Source organism: Gopherus flavomarginatus, chromosome 8, assembly GCF_025201925.1.
Source record: "Gopherus flavomarginatus isolate rGopFla2 chromosome 8, rGopFla2.mat.asm, whole genome shotgun sequence".
NCBI lineage: Eukaryota > Metazoa > Chordata > Testudines > Testudinidae > Gopherus > Gopherus flavomarginatus.
The window spans coordinates 90,223,421-90,243,409 of NC_066624.1; the positions used below are offsets into that span (position 1 = coordinate 90,223,421).

General features: G+C 39.4%; 1 protein-coding gene across 5 annotated transcripts in view; it reads left to right on the forward strand.

Moving 5' to 3' along the window:
- TIPARP (TCDD inducible poly(ADP-ribose) polymerase) overlaps positions 1-19,989 on the forward strand; it is a 60,460-nt gene that overhangs the window by 23,652 nt on the left and 16,819 nt on the right. For 4 of the 5 annotated variants that reach the window (XM_050965937.1, XM_050965934.1, XM_050965936.1 and 1 more), the window contains one exon: positions 5,429-6,428. In XM_050965937.1, coding sequence (XP_050821894.1) covers positions 5,491-6,428 — 938 coding nt within the window. In that variant the 5' untranslated portion in view covers positions 5,429-5,490. Of the gene's footprint in view, positions 1-2,966; positions 2,999-5,428; positions 6,429-19,989 lie in introns of those variants that run through there. The other variant, XM_050965935.1, reaches the window with a different exon arrangement.

Consider the following 19,989-nt stretch of genomic DNA (forward strand, 5'->3'; position numbering starts at 1 on the left):
GTGTAGTGTAGTTACAAAGACTAAAGCTTGATTCTGTGTAACATTTTGGACACTCAGCGCTCCATAAACATGTAGTAATAACTATAAAGAAGATTTGTGTTTCATTTATGCTACAGATGGGTTACCCTTTTAATCCACTATTTAATATGCTATTCTCAAATGAAGTCAGCCCCAGCTCATGAAGATAGATCCCTTAGTTTTAATATAGCAATGACATAGAATAGTTTTTCTCTCTGCATTTAAAATACATTTTCAAATTACAGTCTGAGGTTAGTTATTTAATCTAAAAATGACCTACACAATTTTTGGGCCAAATCCTGCATTTTCCTCTGCATCCAGAACTCTCACTAAAGTAACTAGGCATCTGGGTACACAAGGAGTGAAGGATTGAGTCCTTGTCTAAAAAAAATATTAATTACACTACAATGACTTATATGTTGTATTATTTACCTCATTATAATTCACTATATCTGGGGAGTTAATTACGCCCTAGGTAAATGGAATCCTGGTGCTATTAAGTCCCTTAAAGTTGATGGACACATAGCCAGGCCTTCTGCTGAAACCCACTAATCAAATATATGTATGTGACTCACCATAGAAACATCTCAGCCAATGGCACCAGCATATTGAACTAATCCGTCATGTTCTGGCACATGCACAAAGTATAGCAACAAAAATGACAGCATGGTAACGGCTGCTGCACAAAAGCAAAATTAGAAACATATTATTTACAAAACCATATATAAAATATACGAGATAAAGATATCCCACAAAAAATGCAGAAAAAAACCAAATGGCTTGTATTTTATAGTAATAGTACTTCTATAATGTTTTCTTTTTTAAAATGCTGTACAAATATTAATTAATGGCTTTAGCCCCAATTCTTCAATCAGCTCAGTGCCACATGGTGCTCCATTACAGTAAAAAGGGCTCTGCCTGGGGCAAAGAGATCTGTCCACATGAAGTTTCATTGACTTCACAGGGGCTCCACACAGACATGAGTCCATCCACATGTGGCTCATTACAGGATTGGGCCCTTATGTTTGATCTGATCATTCATAGTGTGAAATCCTGGCCCTACTGAAGTCAATGGGAATTTTGCCATTGACTTCACTTGGGCCCAGGATTTCATCCATTGGTTTTTGTCTCCTAAACCAGTGGTTATCAACCAGGGGTTTGCTCACACAGAGATCTTGCCCGGGGTATATTAACTCATCTAGATATTGCCTAGTTTTACAACAAGCTACTCTACACTAGTGAAGTCAGTACAAACTAACATTTAATAAAGACAATGATTTGTTTATACCGCTTTATATACTATACACTGAAATGTAAGTACAGTATTTGTATTCCAATTGATTTATTCTATAATTATATGGTAAAAATGAGAAAGTCAGCAATTTTCAGTAATTGTGTGCTGTGACACTTGTGTATTTTTATGTCTGATTTTTTGTAAGCAAGTAGTTTTTAAGTGAGGTGAAACTTGGGGATATGCAAGACCAATCTTGGGGGTATGCAAAGACTCCTGAAAGGGGCATAGTTGTCTGGAAAGGTTTGAGAGCCACTGTCCTAAACCATGAGAACTGATGTCATGTTACATTTATTTAGTTTTAAGAGAGCAGTTTCCATCTCTCTCACACACACATATACATCTAAGCATATATTTTATTCACATATAAATAGCTATTTGGGGACCTAATCCTACATTCTTTGCAAACCCTAAGCTCCCATTGGTTACAATGGGAATTTGTGATGTACAGGGAATACAGGATGAGGCCTTTATATCTAAAATTAATTGTAAAACCAACAGTAACAAATCAAATGCTCAAGGATTTCTATTATGTCATTATTGTGTGTTGTTAAATTACCTCATTGCTACCAAACTTTTAAGCATATTTGACTTGCTTTGCATAGACTAATAATGCTTGTTAGCAGATGTCCATCTCACCATAGGATAAGGATTTTAGGAACATACTTTTTAGAATAGTTTTTAAAACCACACACACAGGATAAATATACTTAAGGCTGTCTTCTTCCACACTGCTGGTTTATTATTTTAAAGATATTTCATTTAAAACACTTAAAAAAGAACTTCCTTTGTGTCAAACCTGCTAGTATCAGTTAATGTAAATAGTGTCACTCCCTCTCCACTTCTGCATTCCCCATTTCCCCTGGCCTCTTGCTTTTTGTCCTTCCAGATCCGACGCTCATTGTAAGCTACAGGCAGAATCTCTTTTCCCAGGAAATTATGTCCAGCGGGTGGGTGGATGTGTGTGTGTTAATTACAGGATCATTACTTTATGGGAACTTTCCAGTTCTGCTTTCTGTGTTTTACTGGTTGGGTGGTTGGTTTGTTTGCTTAAAGTGCAGCTCTGATTACAGTGAAAGGGGAGGGGAGGACTAAAACATGATGATTTGTTCAGTATGTGACCGAAAACGGAGTCTTTCCGTGCATACTTTTCTCCCTGTCTGTCTCCAGAACAAAGTGACCCTTCAGTCAGCCCCCGTGGGGCATTCAGCCGCACAGAGAGTACAGAATCCGAGCTATACAAACAAACAGGAGCGTTCGCTCGCTCTCTCCCTGTTTCACTCGCACACACTCAGGGAGGGAGGAGTCTGGATTCCTGGTACGGAGAGGTGCAGAGCCGATCCCTGGCCTCTTCATAGCTCCTCCCAGAGTCGTGCAGCTGCCTGGCAAGTGCTTTCAGGAAGCAATATTTAAACAGCTACAGTGTAACATGTGAGAAGCCTCGGGGTCTGGAGGGCCGTGGCGCTGCGGCTCTGAGGGCGGAATGGGTGGTTTGTCACGTACAGAGCGGCAGGCGGGAAGGCTCTGAGAGCCAGATGAGCTTCACACGCTGCAGAGAGCAAGCGGAAGAAGGCGGCTGTCGCTCTCTCCACAGCCCCAGCCCCGCCAGCCAAGGGAATCGACTCCGCTGCTGACAAAACCCGCGGCCCTCGCTCCCGCTTCACCCCGGGCGCTGCTGCTGGCTCTCGGGTAAGCCACAGAGCAACTTCAGGGCTGGGCTGTGACAGGAGAGGCCGGGTTTGTGAGAACAAATGATCGGAGGGAAAGGAAATGTCGGATTGAAACAGGCGGACAGTAGAATCCTTGTCATCAGCCGACGAGTCTTGTTTTAAAAGCGCCTTGAAATTAATCCCGCATGCGGGAGCCTCCCGCTAAGTGAGCGCGGGGTTGGCCGGCCCGGGCTCTTTGCGAGAGGGTGACCAAAGCGGTGTGGTGGCAGGTCACAGCTTGGCGAGGCTCTGCACTCTGCGTTGCTACGGGTTGTGGGGTTGCTGCCTGGGAGCCGCAGCGCCGCCCCAGAGGAGGCAGAAAGTCCCCAGGTGACCAGTCCAACCGTGTCTTTGGCTGCTTTGTTTGTTAGGGCGGCTGGGGAGTTGCTTCCCCAGCAAAGCGAAGGGCAGTAGGTTTTTATGATGGCGATTCCTAATTGTCAGGGGCTTAGTTTGCAACCCACGAGACCTGTCTCTGTGCTAATACATGGCACGCAAGGTCTCCACGCAGAGCGACTTGAGTTCAACGTTATTTCAAAATAATATTGGTCATTTTGTGATGTTAGAGAGGTGCCTAAATGTAGATCTCTCCAGATTGTAATGCTTCTTATTCCCATTGGTTTCTGTTTTTATAGACAAGTTGAAGAACTCAATTCTATAAAATAAAATGAACTGTTCTTTTAAAAATATAGCACAGACGCAGAAAGTAGTCGAGTGAACAATAGCAGTATTAAAATAGCATTAAAGATATAGCTGAAAATGTTTTTAAGTCCCCCAGTTGTTCCCCGGCAGCACAAGGCTCCCGAACCACTTACATACACAGGCTGCTAAACTTGGGTGTAGCAGAATGCAACTTCCATAACTCTGGATCCTCTTGTATTTGAGGGTTTAAACCTAAATCAAATGGCCCTTTGAAGTTATTTGAAGCTTTAAGGTGTTATTTTATGGTTCAAGTAGAGAACTGATTGATAGTGACTGTGGAAGATGTGTTCCAGCTGAACTTGTGTTCTAGTTGGCAGACTGGTAGAGTCACCTTTCAAAGTAACCCTAAGAATCTAAAATCAGAGGACACATCAGCATTTGCCTACTTGTATTTTATTTTTCCTGACAGTCCTGATAACACTACACTCAATTTAATATGAAATGTTTGTAAATAAATACTTTACTGTAAAAGTATGCAACCAAAACTAGATCTTTTTGTAGAACAGACCTTCAGCATGAAAACAACGATTGGATCATATCTGGGTTTTGAGGGGTTTTACTTCAGAATAATCCATTATTCTCACTTGAATGCATATTTTCAGTAAATCATAATCTTTAATGTACTAAACAGTACAATTTTAGGCTACACATGGTGAATTTGAATAGTTTTTAATAAAATGCAATCAAATATCAAACTCTTGGCTAATAAATCAGTATTTTGTCTTCCAATAACCCTCTAGATATATAATTATGTATTTGCATTTTGGAAACATTTTGTTTTTCCCTCTTGTAAATCATTGACATTTCCATTTTTTACAAATGTTTCCCTTATTCCTGAGAAAGTAACACACTCCTTGATGTCCTTTCCAGAGCAGTGCAGTTCTAGCTGAATGGCCCTCAGTAGGCAAGCGAGCTTGTTGGTGTGTCACACAAGGGTGATTGAGTGCAGTATATATGTGTGAATCAGACTGTGAGAGAGTATATGGGCATGTGGGACAGTGTGAAGCTGTATCTGGGCATAAAATGGGAGTGTCTAGGCATGTATGAGACTGGTGTGTAAGTATTTGCAGTACTGTTTAAAGACTAAGTGTGAAATCCTGGCCTCTATTGAAGTTAATGGGAGCTTTGCCATTGACTTTAATGAGGTCATGATTTCAACCCCAGCAGTTAAAGTGTGTGTATGTGGGCATATGAGACTGTATGAGAGTGAATGTATCTGCATGGAGTCAATACCTGTGTCGGAGAGAGAGAGAGAGAGAGAGAGAGAGAAAAAATGGGTGTGTGTTAAAAGTGGTGGGGACATATTACATTGTATGTGTGAGGGTGTGAATCTCTGGATGGGGGTGTGTGTGTGTGTGTGAGTGACAGAGAGAGAAGGAACAGGGCAAGGCTTCTATACAATATGATGAGCCAAAGCCCTATTTAGTAATAGACATTAGGATAGGAAGAAGAGCATCAGTTTTCCCTGCCCTCGCCAGGGTCTATGTGCATGTCTGAGTGTGTGTGAGAAGACTGCAAGTGTGTGGTTGGGATTAATTAGTCTGAGTTTGGTTGGTTTCTTGCTTTACATGCCTGGGGGCTACCCACAGACACAGAAAGAGGAGGAGTTTGCTGTTGCTGGCCTGAAATCCTCTCCAGGAGTGATCTTGTTTGTGTCAACCTTGAGCAATTAGAGAGAGTAACTGTCTTGTTTTCCCTTCTGCCCTAGGTTGGCTCTTGTGAGGCTCTGGGAGTTTGAAAGTGATTTGGAGAGAGCAGAGTCTGTGTCGGATGGATGCTGAACTGGAGCCAGCCTGTGTTGTGCAGCAGGCCCACTGTCCAGGGATGAAGTGCCCTCCTTCAGAAGACTTTCCTCCCCAGATAGGGCTGTCTGATAAGATCCCACCGGTAAAGCCTTGCTTCAAGAAGAAGCAGCAAGTGCAGAAGAGGCTGGACACAGAAACTCTCAGGGCTTTGCGGCCAATCTTCACCAGTTTGCTGGGAGCTGGGAGCCTGGATGGGGTCTTTGTGCACAGAGGCCAAAGTGGAGGTCATAGCAATTTATGTGAACCCGCTGTGAAAAAGGCCCTAGGACTCAGTGCCCCCTGTCCCCAGCCGGGCAGCAATGTGGCTGTGCTGATGCCAGGAACTTCAGATGTGCAAGGTCAAATTCCAGAGACTCATGCACCTCCTGGTCACCCTGAGCAGGAGATTCAGTCTGGGGTTAAGGGCTTCCCATCAGAAACCAATCCTGGGACTGCTGCTGATTCCACTAATGAATCATTCCAGCATCACCCCTTTCACTCAGTCTCAAGTGATGCTGCAGCCTGTCCAGTGTGCCCAGACAAGATACTGGAAGACTACACATCTGGATTATTCCAGGAGAATAGCTGCTTGATGCAGTACAATTTGAACCCAAACGATGAATTCAATGCTGGGCTCTTTCAGGACAAAAGTGAGGAGGCTTCACTTGATCTTGTGTTTGAACTTTTGAACCAGCTGCAATATCACACCCACCAGGAGGATGGGATAGAGATCTGTGTGGATTTTCTGCAGGGCAATTGTATTTATGGCAGTGACTGTCCCAAGCATCATACTGTGTTACCATATCACTGGCAAATCAGGAGGACTGCTACTCAGACCTGGCAAAGTGTGACCAATGACTCTCAAGAGCATCTGGAAAGACTCTACTGCAACCCAGACAATGACAGGATCAAAGTGAGGTACCGGTAGGTAATTGCATTCACTTACTAGCAAAGCCAAATGCACGCAGCTAAACAACAATTAAGGAAAATAAAAATCAATGCTGTTTCCCATACATCTGGTGAACAGACTGTGAGTTGTTTTTTGGGGTTGTTTTTTTTTTTGGGGGGGGGGAGGGGGATTCCCTTTCAGATACTTAAAATATGCCAATATTTGCTGAAATGTATGGTAATATTGCCTGTAGTCTTCCTGTACTTAGCTAGTTGGGTCCTTGCAGAGTACCATTTTTTGTCATTTTATATGTCATTTAAAGTTCACAGTACTATGTTGACGGAAGAATTGTTCTGTGACCTAACTACTACTACTCAGGGAACTTGATTACCTGTGCCAAAGGGAGAACAGTGAGTGGCTATGCTGAAATGCTATTAGCAGCACAGCTGTGTAGCATTTCAAGTGTAGACACCTTTCCAATGGAGGACTGAGATATGGAAATTAAACTCTACTTACATGAGTCCTTCTACTGGAAAGTAAGTCTGCTGCATTAAATATTTCCCTCTCCTGCCTCAAACGAAGGCCATTGTAGAGAACTCATAAATGCAAAGCTCAATGTGTTGGAGATATGCTAAAGGAAATCTGTTACATATTGTAGTTTCTCAGATCTTTTCTTATTTTCTTATTGCCCTTTTGTGCCCTGCCTCAGAAGCCTGCAGTGCCACTTCTTCTGATGAGAGAGTGCGGAACTACCCTTTGTCCACATACATAGAATAAAATCTTGAGTTTAGTCTCTAGTATCTGCATCTCTGAGTTAGTTTTCCCAAACACACACTATGAAGAGTGTCATTCCTTCTTCCTTAATGTTTCAGGGTCAGAAACATTTCAGTTTCAGTTACAATACTGAATTTGCCTTTTAGATACCAGAGGCCCAAACCATTGCCCAGTGAAGTCAGTGGGAGTCTTTCTATTGACTTTTATTGAGCACTGGATTAGCTTCTAAGGCCTTTGCCTCATCAATTATAACTTCTCACCCTTTCACTGACAACACCCTGGAAAATAATGACAGCACCTATGTCGTTCATAACCTGCACTGAAAATTAAAGCAAGGTAGAGAAAAAGAAATTCAATTATATATTTTGGGGAATAAGCTAGAACCCATGATACAGAATTAAGTCTCAGAAAATGTGCCTTTTTCCTCAAAATATCCTGACTTACAAACAGAATCCACTATATTTTAATGTTACAATGTTGTGGCTTACTTTTTTCAGGTAGTTTAAACTGTATATAACTGGCTATGAAAACTGAAAATAAATCAGCCAAAAAAAAAAAAGAGTCTAGAAATAAGAAAACAGATCTAAGTAACTAAAATCTGAGCTCAGCTAATAACAGAAAAGTTCCTTAAGTTTTCCTTTTTAAAACAAAACAAAAAAAACCCTCACAAATTCCATTGCTATACACATGAGATTGCTTGTCTAAATCAGTGTCAGGAGTGAATAATTAAAAAAAATAATAATCAAAAACCCCTTCACAGCCACTTTAATCCTCCCATTTTCAGATTGTAAAACTGGCAGAATAGTGCCCTCACCCTTTACACTTATGATGCTAATTTCCAGTCTGGTGAGTATTTTGGCATCTTGGTACATGGAGTTTCTGTCTGTCTAAACTAGTCAGGAAGAAATTTATCAGGATTATTGTCAAACACATTATGTTCTGCTGCCATGAGTAAAGTGAGAGAGGCAGTGTAATCCTGGAAAATCCAGAGATGCTGGGTCAGAACTATTCTGAATGTTCTATAGCCTGCTAGAGACTTGCTGGAGTACAGAGCTAGATCTTTGAACATCCGGAATTGGATCAGTTTTAAACAACAGACTCTCAGTGGGTATTGTCCATTTTAGTTTTGGGGGGGATAGAAGAGGAGGTAGCATATTGAGAGTATAAATACGTTTAATACTTTTTAGTTGCAAAACTTCCTCACCAAGCTGCTGATCCTGTAGTCTTTACCTCAGTCTCTCCATTGACTTTGGTGGGAATCTTGGCCTTAGTCAATACTACGCGAATCAGGCCCCAGAATAAGATCTAACGAACACTAGCAATTTGCAACATCCTGTACTCTTTCTAATAAAAGATTTGTTAAATGTTATTGTGGAATCAAGATCTAGCAAATGTTGTACATCCAACTATTTAGTTCCTTGAGAGATCTACCTTAGAAGATAATTATCAGCATGTGCCTAGACACAGAACTTACTCAGCATTGGGACTTCTAGTTTTGAACAATGAATCTGAAAAGGACTTTTTAGGGGTTGCAGTGTACAGGAGGAAGCTCTCTCTGACAAACAGTATCTCTTTATGTCAGAGACACCTCCTAATCCTTTGGATATGGATTGTTTTGGGGTCAATATGAGTCTTCCTGGAGTTCACTTGTGGTCACTGCAACCTGACTTTTCCTGTATTCCAAAGCGATGTTGTGTTTCCTGGCAACAAGATGCAGATAGTGGCATGTTGAACCTTGCTGAGAGGCTCACAAACAAGCTGGAGCAGCTCATGGTTCACATGGTTACTACATTATTTGGCTAAAGCTATTAAATCTCTTGTGGTCAGACTAGCTTTACAGGCCTATCTATGCAGATTGCATAAAACAAGGAAATGTCTGTTCAGCAGTTCGCATGTCCAAGAAAGGCCAAGCAGAAACCAGCCTCACTAGTAACCAGTGAGTGATAGTTGTTTATTTTTCCCTTGTTTTGTACATAGTTTACATGGCATAGTTACTCATTATACAGTTACACTGTATCCATAATATTTTCATTATGTAAAGCTTCAAGAAAGTTCATGGTTCTGGGCCATTGGCTCAATGAGGGATTAATATCTAAATTAAAATTATTGTATTCTTTAGGTATATATTTGTATGGATATTTTCTCCTCATTATCTGTTACGATGTTCATCCAAATAGACATTCAGTTGTTGGATTTTACCTAAGGGAATGTGATCTTAAAATAGGAAATGTAATGCACCTTGTTTAATTAGTTCATTGTAGTAATGGTGCCTCAGACCTTCAGTTACTGCAGTATGGCCTCCAACTGAATATATAATTTCATCATAAAGGGATTTCTCTGTTTTGCTCTCTTAAATGTTGAATGGGGATATAAACTTCAGCAGATTCAAAAATTCACAAGCACTTAGTCGTCTTCCTCATACATGCAAGGAGAGGCCCTGGAGAATGTCCAGATGCAGACTATGAATTTGAGAGAACAATACCAAGTACCACTTTCCAGAGTGAGTGCCCAGTGATATTTTAGGATACTCTTCAGTAAGGGATAATATTTGGCTGCAGAGTTAAGCAGGGTTTTTTTCAGTGCTGTATAAATTATGCATCTGTTTCTGCAGAAAATGGGAAAAGTTCAAAGGCACTATATTAATCAGCTTTTCAAAACTAAATTTATCATTACTTGTTGCATTATGGTCTTCATAAAACCATCATGTAATATTCAGCCAACCAGATCCCTCATTTGACTGAACATCCCAGCCCCTCTGTTTGGAAAGGAGACATCCTTGCATGCAATGCAATTTCTAGCCATCCATTCCGTTGTACTCAATTAATTTTTTCCCCTCACATTCCATGTTACTGTGAGACAAGAACAGCTCATGGTTCTTTTCATTTGTTCATGTGGACAGAAGCGCCCTAAAACTGGAAAAATATAAATTAACATGCTTCTGATACCTTTTTAAATGTCATTAGGGTGTTTCCATATGGTTCTAAAGTCACTTATAGCCAAGTAGAAGCCTTTTTTACCCCCTCAGGGACTTCTGACTTAAGTCCATTTGTTTCAGTTGTTAAATTAAACAAGTTATCTCTCTGATCTGCACAGCTGTTCCAATGTATGAGATAACTCATTATATGTTATTGATAATACCAGGGATGAGAGAACAGCTGAAATTTACTGTGCCTTGCCACTTCTTGAATATACACAGCTGAATGGATTTGAATTTATTTTTAAAAAATTCTTTGCTAAGCAAAGAAGTGTGTGAAGTGATTTTTTAAATGTGCCTTGTGCTTTATGATAATGCAGTCCAATGAATTCTTATTTGCCCCTTGTTGTACTACCATTTACGTATGAAATAAAACTAATTGGCTTCTAGCTATAAAAATCTGGAGATGTTAGGCATATGTAGAGCTGTCATAGGAATCAGCAGCAATCACTCATTTATTCCTTTTCTCCTTTCGCATCAGTAAGCAGATTGGAATTTTGAAAGCAGCTGTCACCTGCCTTCTGGTTTAGGTCAGTCTGTTCCTTGTGTACTTATGGTAATAAAACAATCCTTTCTAAAAGCAAAGATTTATAAGTGTTTAAATCAGGTTGCTTGGAAGAATTGTTTATAGGTAATCCAGCGGTCACAATATTGTGCAGTTGCCAACCAGTGCAGTTCATTAAGAATGAATAGCTGAAAAGAATTCACTAAAATAGTTTGTTTAGTTGGAGCCTTCATCCTGAAGTCCTCTCTAACTTAGACCAAGTACTTATTGAAATCAGTAGGAGTTTGATATGCATATGTACTGTACAAGCAGGCCTTTGCAGCCAAATTTTCAAAAATGGCCTGTGATTTTTGGGTATCTCAGTTGAATGCCCAACTTGAGATGGTAAGTTCGCCACCCAAAAACTGAGGCCCCCAGAGTCAGTGGCCTCTTTTGAAAATGTTATTGATTTATAACTGATCATCAATCATAAAATACTAATGCACTTTGTACAATTTTACTGTTTGCCATAAATCTAGTTTCATTTCAATATTCATGAAGTTTGATTTAGGAGACTGATTCATAGAGCTTGCCTAAGTCTCATTGGAAAATTGGACTTTGCCTGCTTTTGAAAATTCTGTCCATTGTCACTTTTAAAAATGAATATATGACTCTTGAATTAGTTTGAAAGCTTTGGGAACTAAAGCTTTCCCAGTGTCACTCTTCTAATATGCCTCCATATTGTTTTGAAGTTCATATTTAGTAGAGCTGATTGAAAGCTTTTAGATGGATCAGTTTTCTTTCTGAAAATGCATTTTCATTGAAATCAGAATATTTTTGTGGAAACATTTTGTCTAACTGAATCATTTTGAATTTCTCATTTTTTATTTCAGTTTTGTAATTTTGATTCATTTTGTTTTGACTTTTATATTTTAATGATGCATTTATTACATACATGAAATTATTTTGAAACAAAAAGATTCAAGCATGTTATTAAAGCAAAACATTTCAGTGATCAAAAAACTTTCAGAATTTTCATTTCATGGGAAGTTTTGAAATAATTTCTTTGAAATGTTGGAATTTCCTATGGAATGGAAATTCCACTTTTCCAACAAGTTCTAATATTTAGCAGTGACAGTTAAATTTTCCCCTTGCCTGGTCTGTCCTTGGACACTCCGAGACTATCAACCTGAATACTACTGTCGTGATAGTTTACCTGATATTGATTTACCTTTAAACTGCAACCAGTGAGCAGAAACTCCAACACTAAATGAGGATTTATACTCTACCACTTGGGACTGCACTGCACTGATACTACTAACCTAAGTCTGTATAAGCACCTGACAACTTTCAGATTCTAACGATTTGATTCTACTGATCTGTGTTAGATTCAAACTGCTAATGTAGAAGTGAGTTACCAGTCCTTGAATGAAGTCCCCTACACCCCTGGCATTTGATTGTTCATTGGTTTATTAGCAGAGAAATGAAAAAACACCTTATATGTTATAAACCTTGTATTGCTGTGGTTTCTTTTTAATGCCTCTGTATAATACTTATTAGGGTGTCGGAAAAAAAAAACCCCAAAAAAAACCAGTGGCAGCAGAATGTAGAGAAGATTAGAATACTATTGATCATTCCCCTTTCAGTGACACATCCATAATTGCAATAGATTTGTTAAAAGTCCGCAGTATAAACTATGAGGCCACCATCCCCATATGGTTGTAAAATAATTCATGTGATATCTTCCTTGGTTGCTTAGAGCTATAAAAAATTGTGAGAAACTTCAAGGGAAGAATACTGGCATATATAATGGATGGGAAAGTGCATCGGACAACCTTTGACCCAATTATTAAGATTATTTATTCATTATTTTTCCTTATTCTTATTTGACATTTTTTTATAAGTAGTTCATAGACCTCATTTGTTTCAGATACACAAGCCTGAGTTTGAATTTTATGATTCAGCAGCTTTCAGTAGAGAATCTGAACAGTCAAAAGTTCATTGGTTTACATTAGCGTATTCCTGGGAGGTGCAAAGAAAAAATCTGGTATTTTATTAGGCTGGATAGTACTTTGAGATTATAGCAACACACGTACATTAGAACTAAAGTCACCCTGTAAGTACAAAGGTGAAATCTTATCAAAGTCAATAAGGTTGTACTACTACCTTGGTGAGCAGAATTTAGCCCATTCTATACAAAATAATAATATGGGTTTTAGATTTATTGTATTTCCAAATGAACAGGTCATAGTTCTAAGGCTGATTGCTTTGGTGAAACCTTCCTTATTTTGTCAACGTATATAGTTACTGTTGCTAAGATATAAAGAGTCAGGCAAAGGGGGTGTTAAACGAAGGGCTCTGTTTACCTGTTTCCTAATAGCAAGTAAGCGAGAATTTGTCTCCCTGATTATACTTAACTGCTATATTTTGTTTATTTACTGGAAACACCCACTTGACCAATGATGATGAATCAAAGCATAGTTATCACAAAGAATGGATCAAACATGAGACCAAAGATGTTTGGGACAAGGTGCCCTTTCATTTGGCAAAAAACCATCATTCAGAAGTGCTCTGATGAATGTGTTGCTGTACTCAGGGGGGAAAAAAGAGCACTGTAATAAACTGCACCTCTTTGAGGTGAGTAGATATACCGGGCCAGCTTCCGCTCTCCGTTAAAACAGTGTAACTTCATTGGCTTAGTGGAGTTATTCCTGCTTGGTACCTACGTGAGAGCAGAATCAGACCCATTGTTCCAGATTTTCAAAGGTTGATATAACAGGTTGATAACCCTTGAACGTGAAGGGTTCTTGCATGTGCATTTACACTTCTTGTGCACACGTGACGTTTTGTGGGTTGAACAGGTAGGTGTGCATTTCTGAAAGTTGTATTGACCTTTTAAAAAAACTGGCCCACATTACTGTTTATGACAGAACTTCGCACTTATTGAGCACTTTTTCATCTGAGGATCTACGAGTACTTGAAAAAAATTCATAACTTTTTTAAATGTTTTGAGTAAAAATATTGGACCAGATTCCTTGTTTCATTTGGCCTGCTTTTATCCCATTCTGGTGATACAAAGCAGCCATGAACCCAGCCTACCGGTCAATTACTCTTGGTTTCTGGCTGGTTTGTGTCACCAGAGTGGTGCAAAACAACTGGAATATTCCAGTGAATCTGGCCTACAAACTCTACAGGCCATATCCTCAGCTGATGTAAATTGGAGTACTTTACTGGTGTCAATGGAGCTATACCAATTTACACTAGCTGAGGATTTAAATATAAATCTTTGAATGCAAATAGAAGGGACAACTGGGAATTGCACTCCGAAAACCAGCACATCCAGTAATGTTTGTAAGATTTGCATAAGTGTGACATCAGCAGTGTATTCATTAGAAGCTACAGTCTCATCTGAATTACACATGTGTAAATCTGGAGCAAAACCATTGTAGTTATTACACATTTACAGCTGTTCAATAATAAACTTTGGCCTTTTACTTCTCCACCCCTCCTGCCCAGTTTGTGAAGGAATTAAAAAAAAAAAAAATCAGCTAATGAATTTTTGCCAAGTTTGTGGGAAGTAGTAATACTGATTTACAGTCAGAAAGTAAAAGTTTTGCATTATTGTTGATAAAGGAGGTTAAGATTTAGAGGTGAATTTTGCTTACTGTGACATTTTCTCTTTCTGAATCGTATTTACTGTGTATGATCTGCATGGCTTACAGTCAGTCATAGCTGAGAGAAGCTATGTGATCTGATGAGAGGACAGATTAAGCAAAATCCTTACCAAATATTTTTCTGCCCTGTTTGTCACCTGCCCTCTTTCATTTTTTAGTTTAAGAATGTTGAAATAAAGATAAGACCATGAGTGAACATCATGTCTGCCATATTTAGTGTTAGCAATTGCCTTCATGCAAGATATTGCAGCTGTGGGGGATGCTGTTCATTCTTCTGATAGAGAGCACTCAAAACCAAATCACGTGCTCTATTGCTACACTACCAAAACCATGAGAAAAATTCCTTTCTTTGAGACTCATTGCAACTAATTGGCTTGATATTTCACAACATTTTGCTAAATGAGACAATGTGTTGCAATGACTTTTTTTTTTTTTTTTTTTTTTTTTTTAATTTGGGGGTGGGAAATACCTAAGAGGGCTTAAAGGAGGGAATGGCTCTGCAGGTCAGACCAAAGAATTTAAGAGTTAGGATTCCATGCTCTGTTCTTGACCAGGCTCACGCAGGATTTCAATGGCAGAGCCAAGTCTCATAACTTCTCTATGCCTAGTTCAACTTTTGAAGAATAACGGGGATGGTAATAATACTTAACTGTTAATTCCTGTGGGAGTTTTAATTACTCACTTTCGGATAGAACTTTCAGATCCTGCGCGCTGATACTGTATAAGTATTTCAGTAAAAGAGGCCTGATTTTTCAGAAGAGCTAAGCACCTACAACTTAGCAGACAACACCATTGAAAATCTTGCTGAACTTGCCAGATATGTATTCAGGAGCCTAACTTTGGGCACTCAGGTTTGAAAATTGACCTTAAATTTTTTTGGTAGATCATGAAAATATTGCAAAATTAAAAACCTGAAATATCCCATTCAGTCTCTCTCTCTCTCCCATTTGCCAAATCCAGGCCTGGTGTAACTAGGTGCAACTCTGAAGAGTTTTTGGGATTACACTTGCTTAAACCAGTTTTGAATTTTGCCCTTTCTTTTAGTTAATTTGGCACTACAATTCACGAGGTTCTGTCCTGATCTCATTAATGTTAATAGCAAAACTTAGTCCGCTTCTCATCTAATCTACATATTTAAAGCCTGATTCAAAGCCTACAGAAGTCATTGGAAAGACTCCCATTGACTTCAGTGGGTTTTGGATCAGGTACTTATAGAGCATGACTCAGTGTGGTATCTGGGCCCATATCCATTTAAATAGGAGCAGAATTGGGCCCATGTTTTCCAGGATCTGAGGCTGGATGTTTAAAACTACTGGCAACCTCACTTAGAAAAATCTACTAAAATAATTTCCTTTGGGTGAAATTCAGCCTCATTCAGTGCAGCTTAAGTACAGTAGTTCATAAACTTTGTGCTTGCCATCTCCACAGGGCTGGATTTCACCTTATAACTTTGCACAACTGTTTGCTTTAAATAAGAGAAAATAGCACTCATTTTAAAAATTGGCAGGGTTACCCAGGAGGTGTGAATACCTAACCAGTATTCTTGTGACTTATATTTGACTGAATTTGATTTAACCAAGCTTGCAAATTTGAGCACAAAAGGACTTCATATCTATTTGGAGAGACAGTTGATCTGTTGTTCTTATGAATAGCTTTTAAACTTTTGCTATTTCAGGGAGGAGCGGGGTTTAGTCAGAGGAAATCAACAGTTACATACTTTTAGATAGTGTTTAGCTCTTAATCTTGCTTCATATCACAGCTGGTCTGATGGGAACTGAGTTTCACTTCCTGTACAGACCTTTGTTGATCAGTGCACCTCTTTTTTTCTGTTATCTAACATATGTGGTAAGTTTCATGACATGTATCTGAACTTAAGAGCAGAGTTTAAAACTCACATACCTTTTCACGTTACTTCTGATCAAAAATATATTTTTCTCCTAAACTGCTGTTTGCACATATGGTACAATTGCCTGGTTACAAGGATAGACTGTAGATTGTTCACTCATTACATTTAAGTTCATCATAAGAATTAGAGGGCCATATTCCTTGAACAGAGCAACATGTGATTTTAATGTGCTGTTAGTAGTGCATAAGAAGCTTGCTGTAAAGGATACAAAACAGACATCAGATGTCTTCATTGCCATTCTCTATGGATTGGGTGCAGAGGAACAGTTATCCAAATTCCATTTTGCATAGCAGTGGGGCAACTTCATTGAAGTCAACAGTCTCATGGTCTAATTGAGTACAGAATTTGGCCCTCCTTGTGTGTGTGCAAGATATATATACTCACTTAAGTGATGTTCACTGAAGAGAGTATAGAATATTTACTCTCATAATATAAATAAAATTCCATTAAACAGCCCACTTTCCTAAAGAAGGAGCATGATCTAGTTAGTAGTTAAAGTACAGGGCAGATTATTAAGCGGTCTCTATTCCTATGTTCTGGGGGAATTCTGCATCACTGCGCAGGCAGAATTTGCACAGAAATTAATGAGTTTTGCACAGAATTTCCTTTTCCTTCCCAGAAATGGGCTGCAGAGCTGCTGGCTGCCTTTAGAGGCTGCCTGCTGGACATAGCAGAGCACAGCTCGCAAGTAGAAGACGCTGCCAGAGGGAGCTGGAGGGTTCCTGGCAGGTGCAGTTCCTGGCATGCCCTGAAGGAAGGAGGCAACATGCAGGACCAGGACCCAGCATCAGGCTGTTTCTCCCTCAGGATCTCTTGGGTCTAGGGAGTGTGGTGTCTGGAGGGGAGGTGTTGCAAGCATCTGGCCAGGGGGAGGGGCGCGCAATTGAGGGCTAGAGTGTGGGTGTCTGGGCTAGGGGGCACCCTGCAGCTGGGCTTTGAGGGCTGGGGGGAAGGGGTGCATGCGAGTGTCTGGCTTGGGGGAGGAGGGGCCTTCAGCTGGGCTCTGGTGGGGAGCAGTACGGGTGTCTGGGGTGGGGGACCCCTTGCAGCTTGGGGGAAGGAGGAGTGGGTGTCTGTTCCCCCTGCTGGGCTCTGGGGGGAGGGGACAGAGAAATAGGAACTGGGTTGTGGTAGGAGTTTCTTTAACTCTCTACTCCTGGAGCATTTTTTTCTCTGTATTGTTGCTGACAGGTATTTTGAAATAAATTACCAAAATAATTGAAACTGGTGTGATTATATAGTGCTGTTTTGACAAAATGTGCAGAATTTTGCCAAATTTTAAAATATTGTGTACAGAATTTTTAATTTTTTGGCGCACAATTTCCCCAGGAGTAATTCCTAGCTCTACAGCTGATTTGCTGAGTGACTTTAGACAAGTCACAACTTCTCCATGTTTCAATTTCTCTGGATGTAAAATGGGAATATCTTCCTACCTCATAGGATTGCTGCGAGGCACAATTTAATGTTTTTGTAAAGTGTATTAACTGTCTCAGTTGGAAGGTAGTATAGAAATTCCAAGTATTGTTTTATTATTGGTTACATGTTGTACAGTGAAATAGGCAGTGGGAGTAGCTCTTGACCCTGCAGAGTGTTGGAATGAATTTCCTGCTTTCCCAAATCTGTTCCTAACTGTTGTCTCCACCATTTCCTTTCCTGTTATTCCTGCTAGTGCCATTTTCAGATAAAAACTGAATAATATAACTTGACCAACACTGGTCCTTTGATCTCATCACCCCTGGTACCGTCCCTCAGAATACAATATATCCAGGAATGGTATTGGAACATGGAGAACTCTATTGCATGGAGTTAATTGTTTGGAGGAAAGCTCAAGGAGGGGTTGAGAAGGAGCCCACTTTATCCCTTTCCCATTAGGATAGATTTTAATTCCCAATCCAAACATTGTCCATTGTACATTATGTAGGACCACCATCATTTTATATCTACATTTATCTGTCCCACGCTTACCTGCTGCAATCTCACATGGTTAATTATTTACATCAGAAATATTAAATCATGATACTGATGTTAAACATGAAGTTATTTTGGCTAAGGAGTGAATCCCATATAACATTAAACTTCTGGCCCTCTTATTTTTCTGAAGTCCCTGATTTTAGTCTTTGTCTCACATTTAGGCCTTGCACAATTGAGAGGTACATTGTCATATTTAGTTTCATCACCAGTATCTCAGGGCTAACCCAGGAATATAATCATGCAATCACCTGCTGTATCTGTCACAACTAATTTTGTTTCTGGGCTTTGCATTACATATGCTCGAAATAGGTCTTTCTTTTGAGGCACAGAAGAAAATGTTTTAAATGAAGCACTATTAACAGACAAATAACTTTGTGGACATTTGTTGAGGTTGCAATGCATGAGTACCAGCAAATGTTACAATTGAAAAAGCTTAAGCATTTTAAAATAATGGAAACATTTATAGAAAGGTAAGGAAATATTCAAAGCCATCCACAGCACTTAAATAAAAGGGCCCGTGTTAAATAATACCTTGTCTGTTCTAAACATTTTCTTTCCTAGATTTTAAATATATGTCAGTTTTGAAGTTTTACAGTCAAAGTTTAGAGGGACCTCAAAAAAGTCAAACATTTTGGGATACTCAAAGATGTCTAGGCAACCTGGACCCCCAGCTCCCACCAAAATTATTGGGAAGTGGGCATCTAAATATACAACTCAGTTTTGAAAACTTAACCCTTTTTAATCTATAGATTGAAAAAGTATCATTTTTAAAGCACTCATTATTTGAGAGATTTGATTACAGACTTTTTAAAGAAAACTCTACTATGCTGTATATCCTGAAAGAAATCACTGAACTTTTTCTTTTGCAAAGTTCTGAGGGAAATGGCTAGTGGATTCCGTTTTAATGGCTATGCAGGAAATTAAAAATAAATAAAAAAAACTTAGGTCCCATTCATGTTACAAAGAAAACCAACTCCCAAAACACCCACAATGACTGGATGTATTACACAACCATGCAGAGTGATCTCAGGAACCCTGGTCTAGCTTCAGAAATATAGGCCTATACTACTTATGCTAAGGGAAGGCCCCTGGATGCCACAGTGGAGAATAGGAGGACTCTTACTTTCCATTTAAGCTGCAGCCAGCCACCAGAGGACCAAATTCTCAGACTGTAAACATTACAGTTAGATACACTGATCATTACTAAATTTTCTTAATTACAACTTGTTTTATGCACTAAGAAGAATGTTTTTGAAGGGGGAGGAGGAATAAGCTGTGTTTGAGCTGGATGGATGGGATCTCAACCTAGGGATTGCCAACAAGTGTTAAGGAGCTGCCCTTCTGTTGCTAAATGGGAGGGGAATCTGGTATGGAAAAGGCTGGGAACCATTGAGCTACAAATTTACAAAAAACATTGCACACCAGTAAAAATCAGACTGATTTTTCAATAATGATCTGAAACTAGGAAATAGCTTGACTAATTTAACGAAAGCTTTTCAGAACAATTCTCCTTAGCCTTCAGAGTAAACAGCAATTTCCAGGCCAATCTATTTTTGCTAGCCAGAGTTATAAGGACACTAAACATAGGACTTATAATGGGAACTAGTTGCAGACTCAGCTGTGAATAGACTCTCCATAATTACAGCTGTAAGAGGGGGTAGGTAATTGCAAGTCAGTTTATTGGATCAGTATCTGACAATCTAAACCTCATAGTTACTATGGGAAAGAATAAATTGACCTTTTGCTCTGGCTGAAGAACTATCAGAAGAAAAGCCATAAGAAAAACTTCCAAGTTCCCATTTGCTAGTGCAGT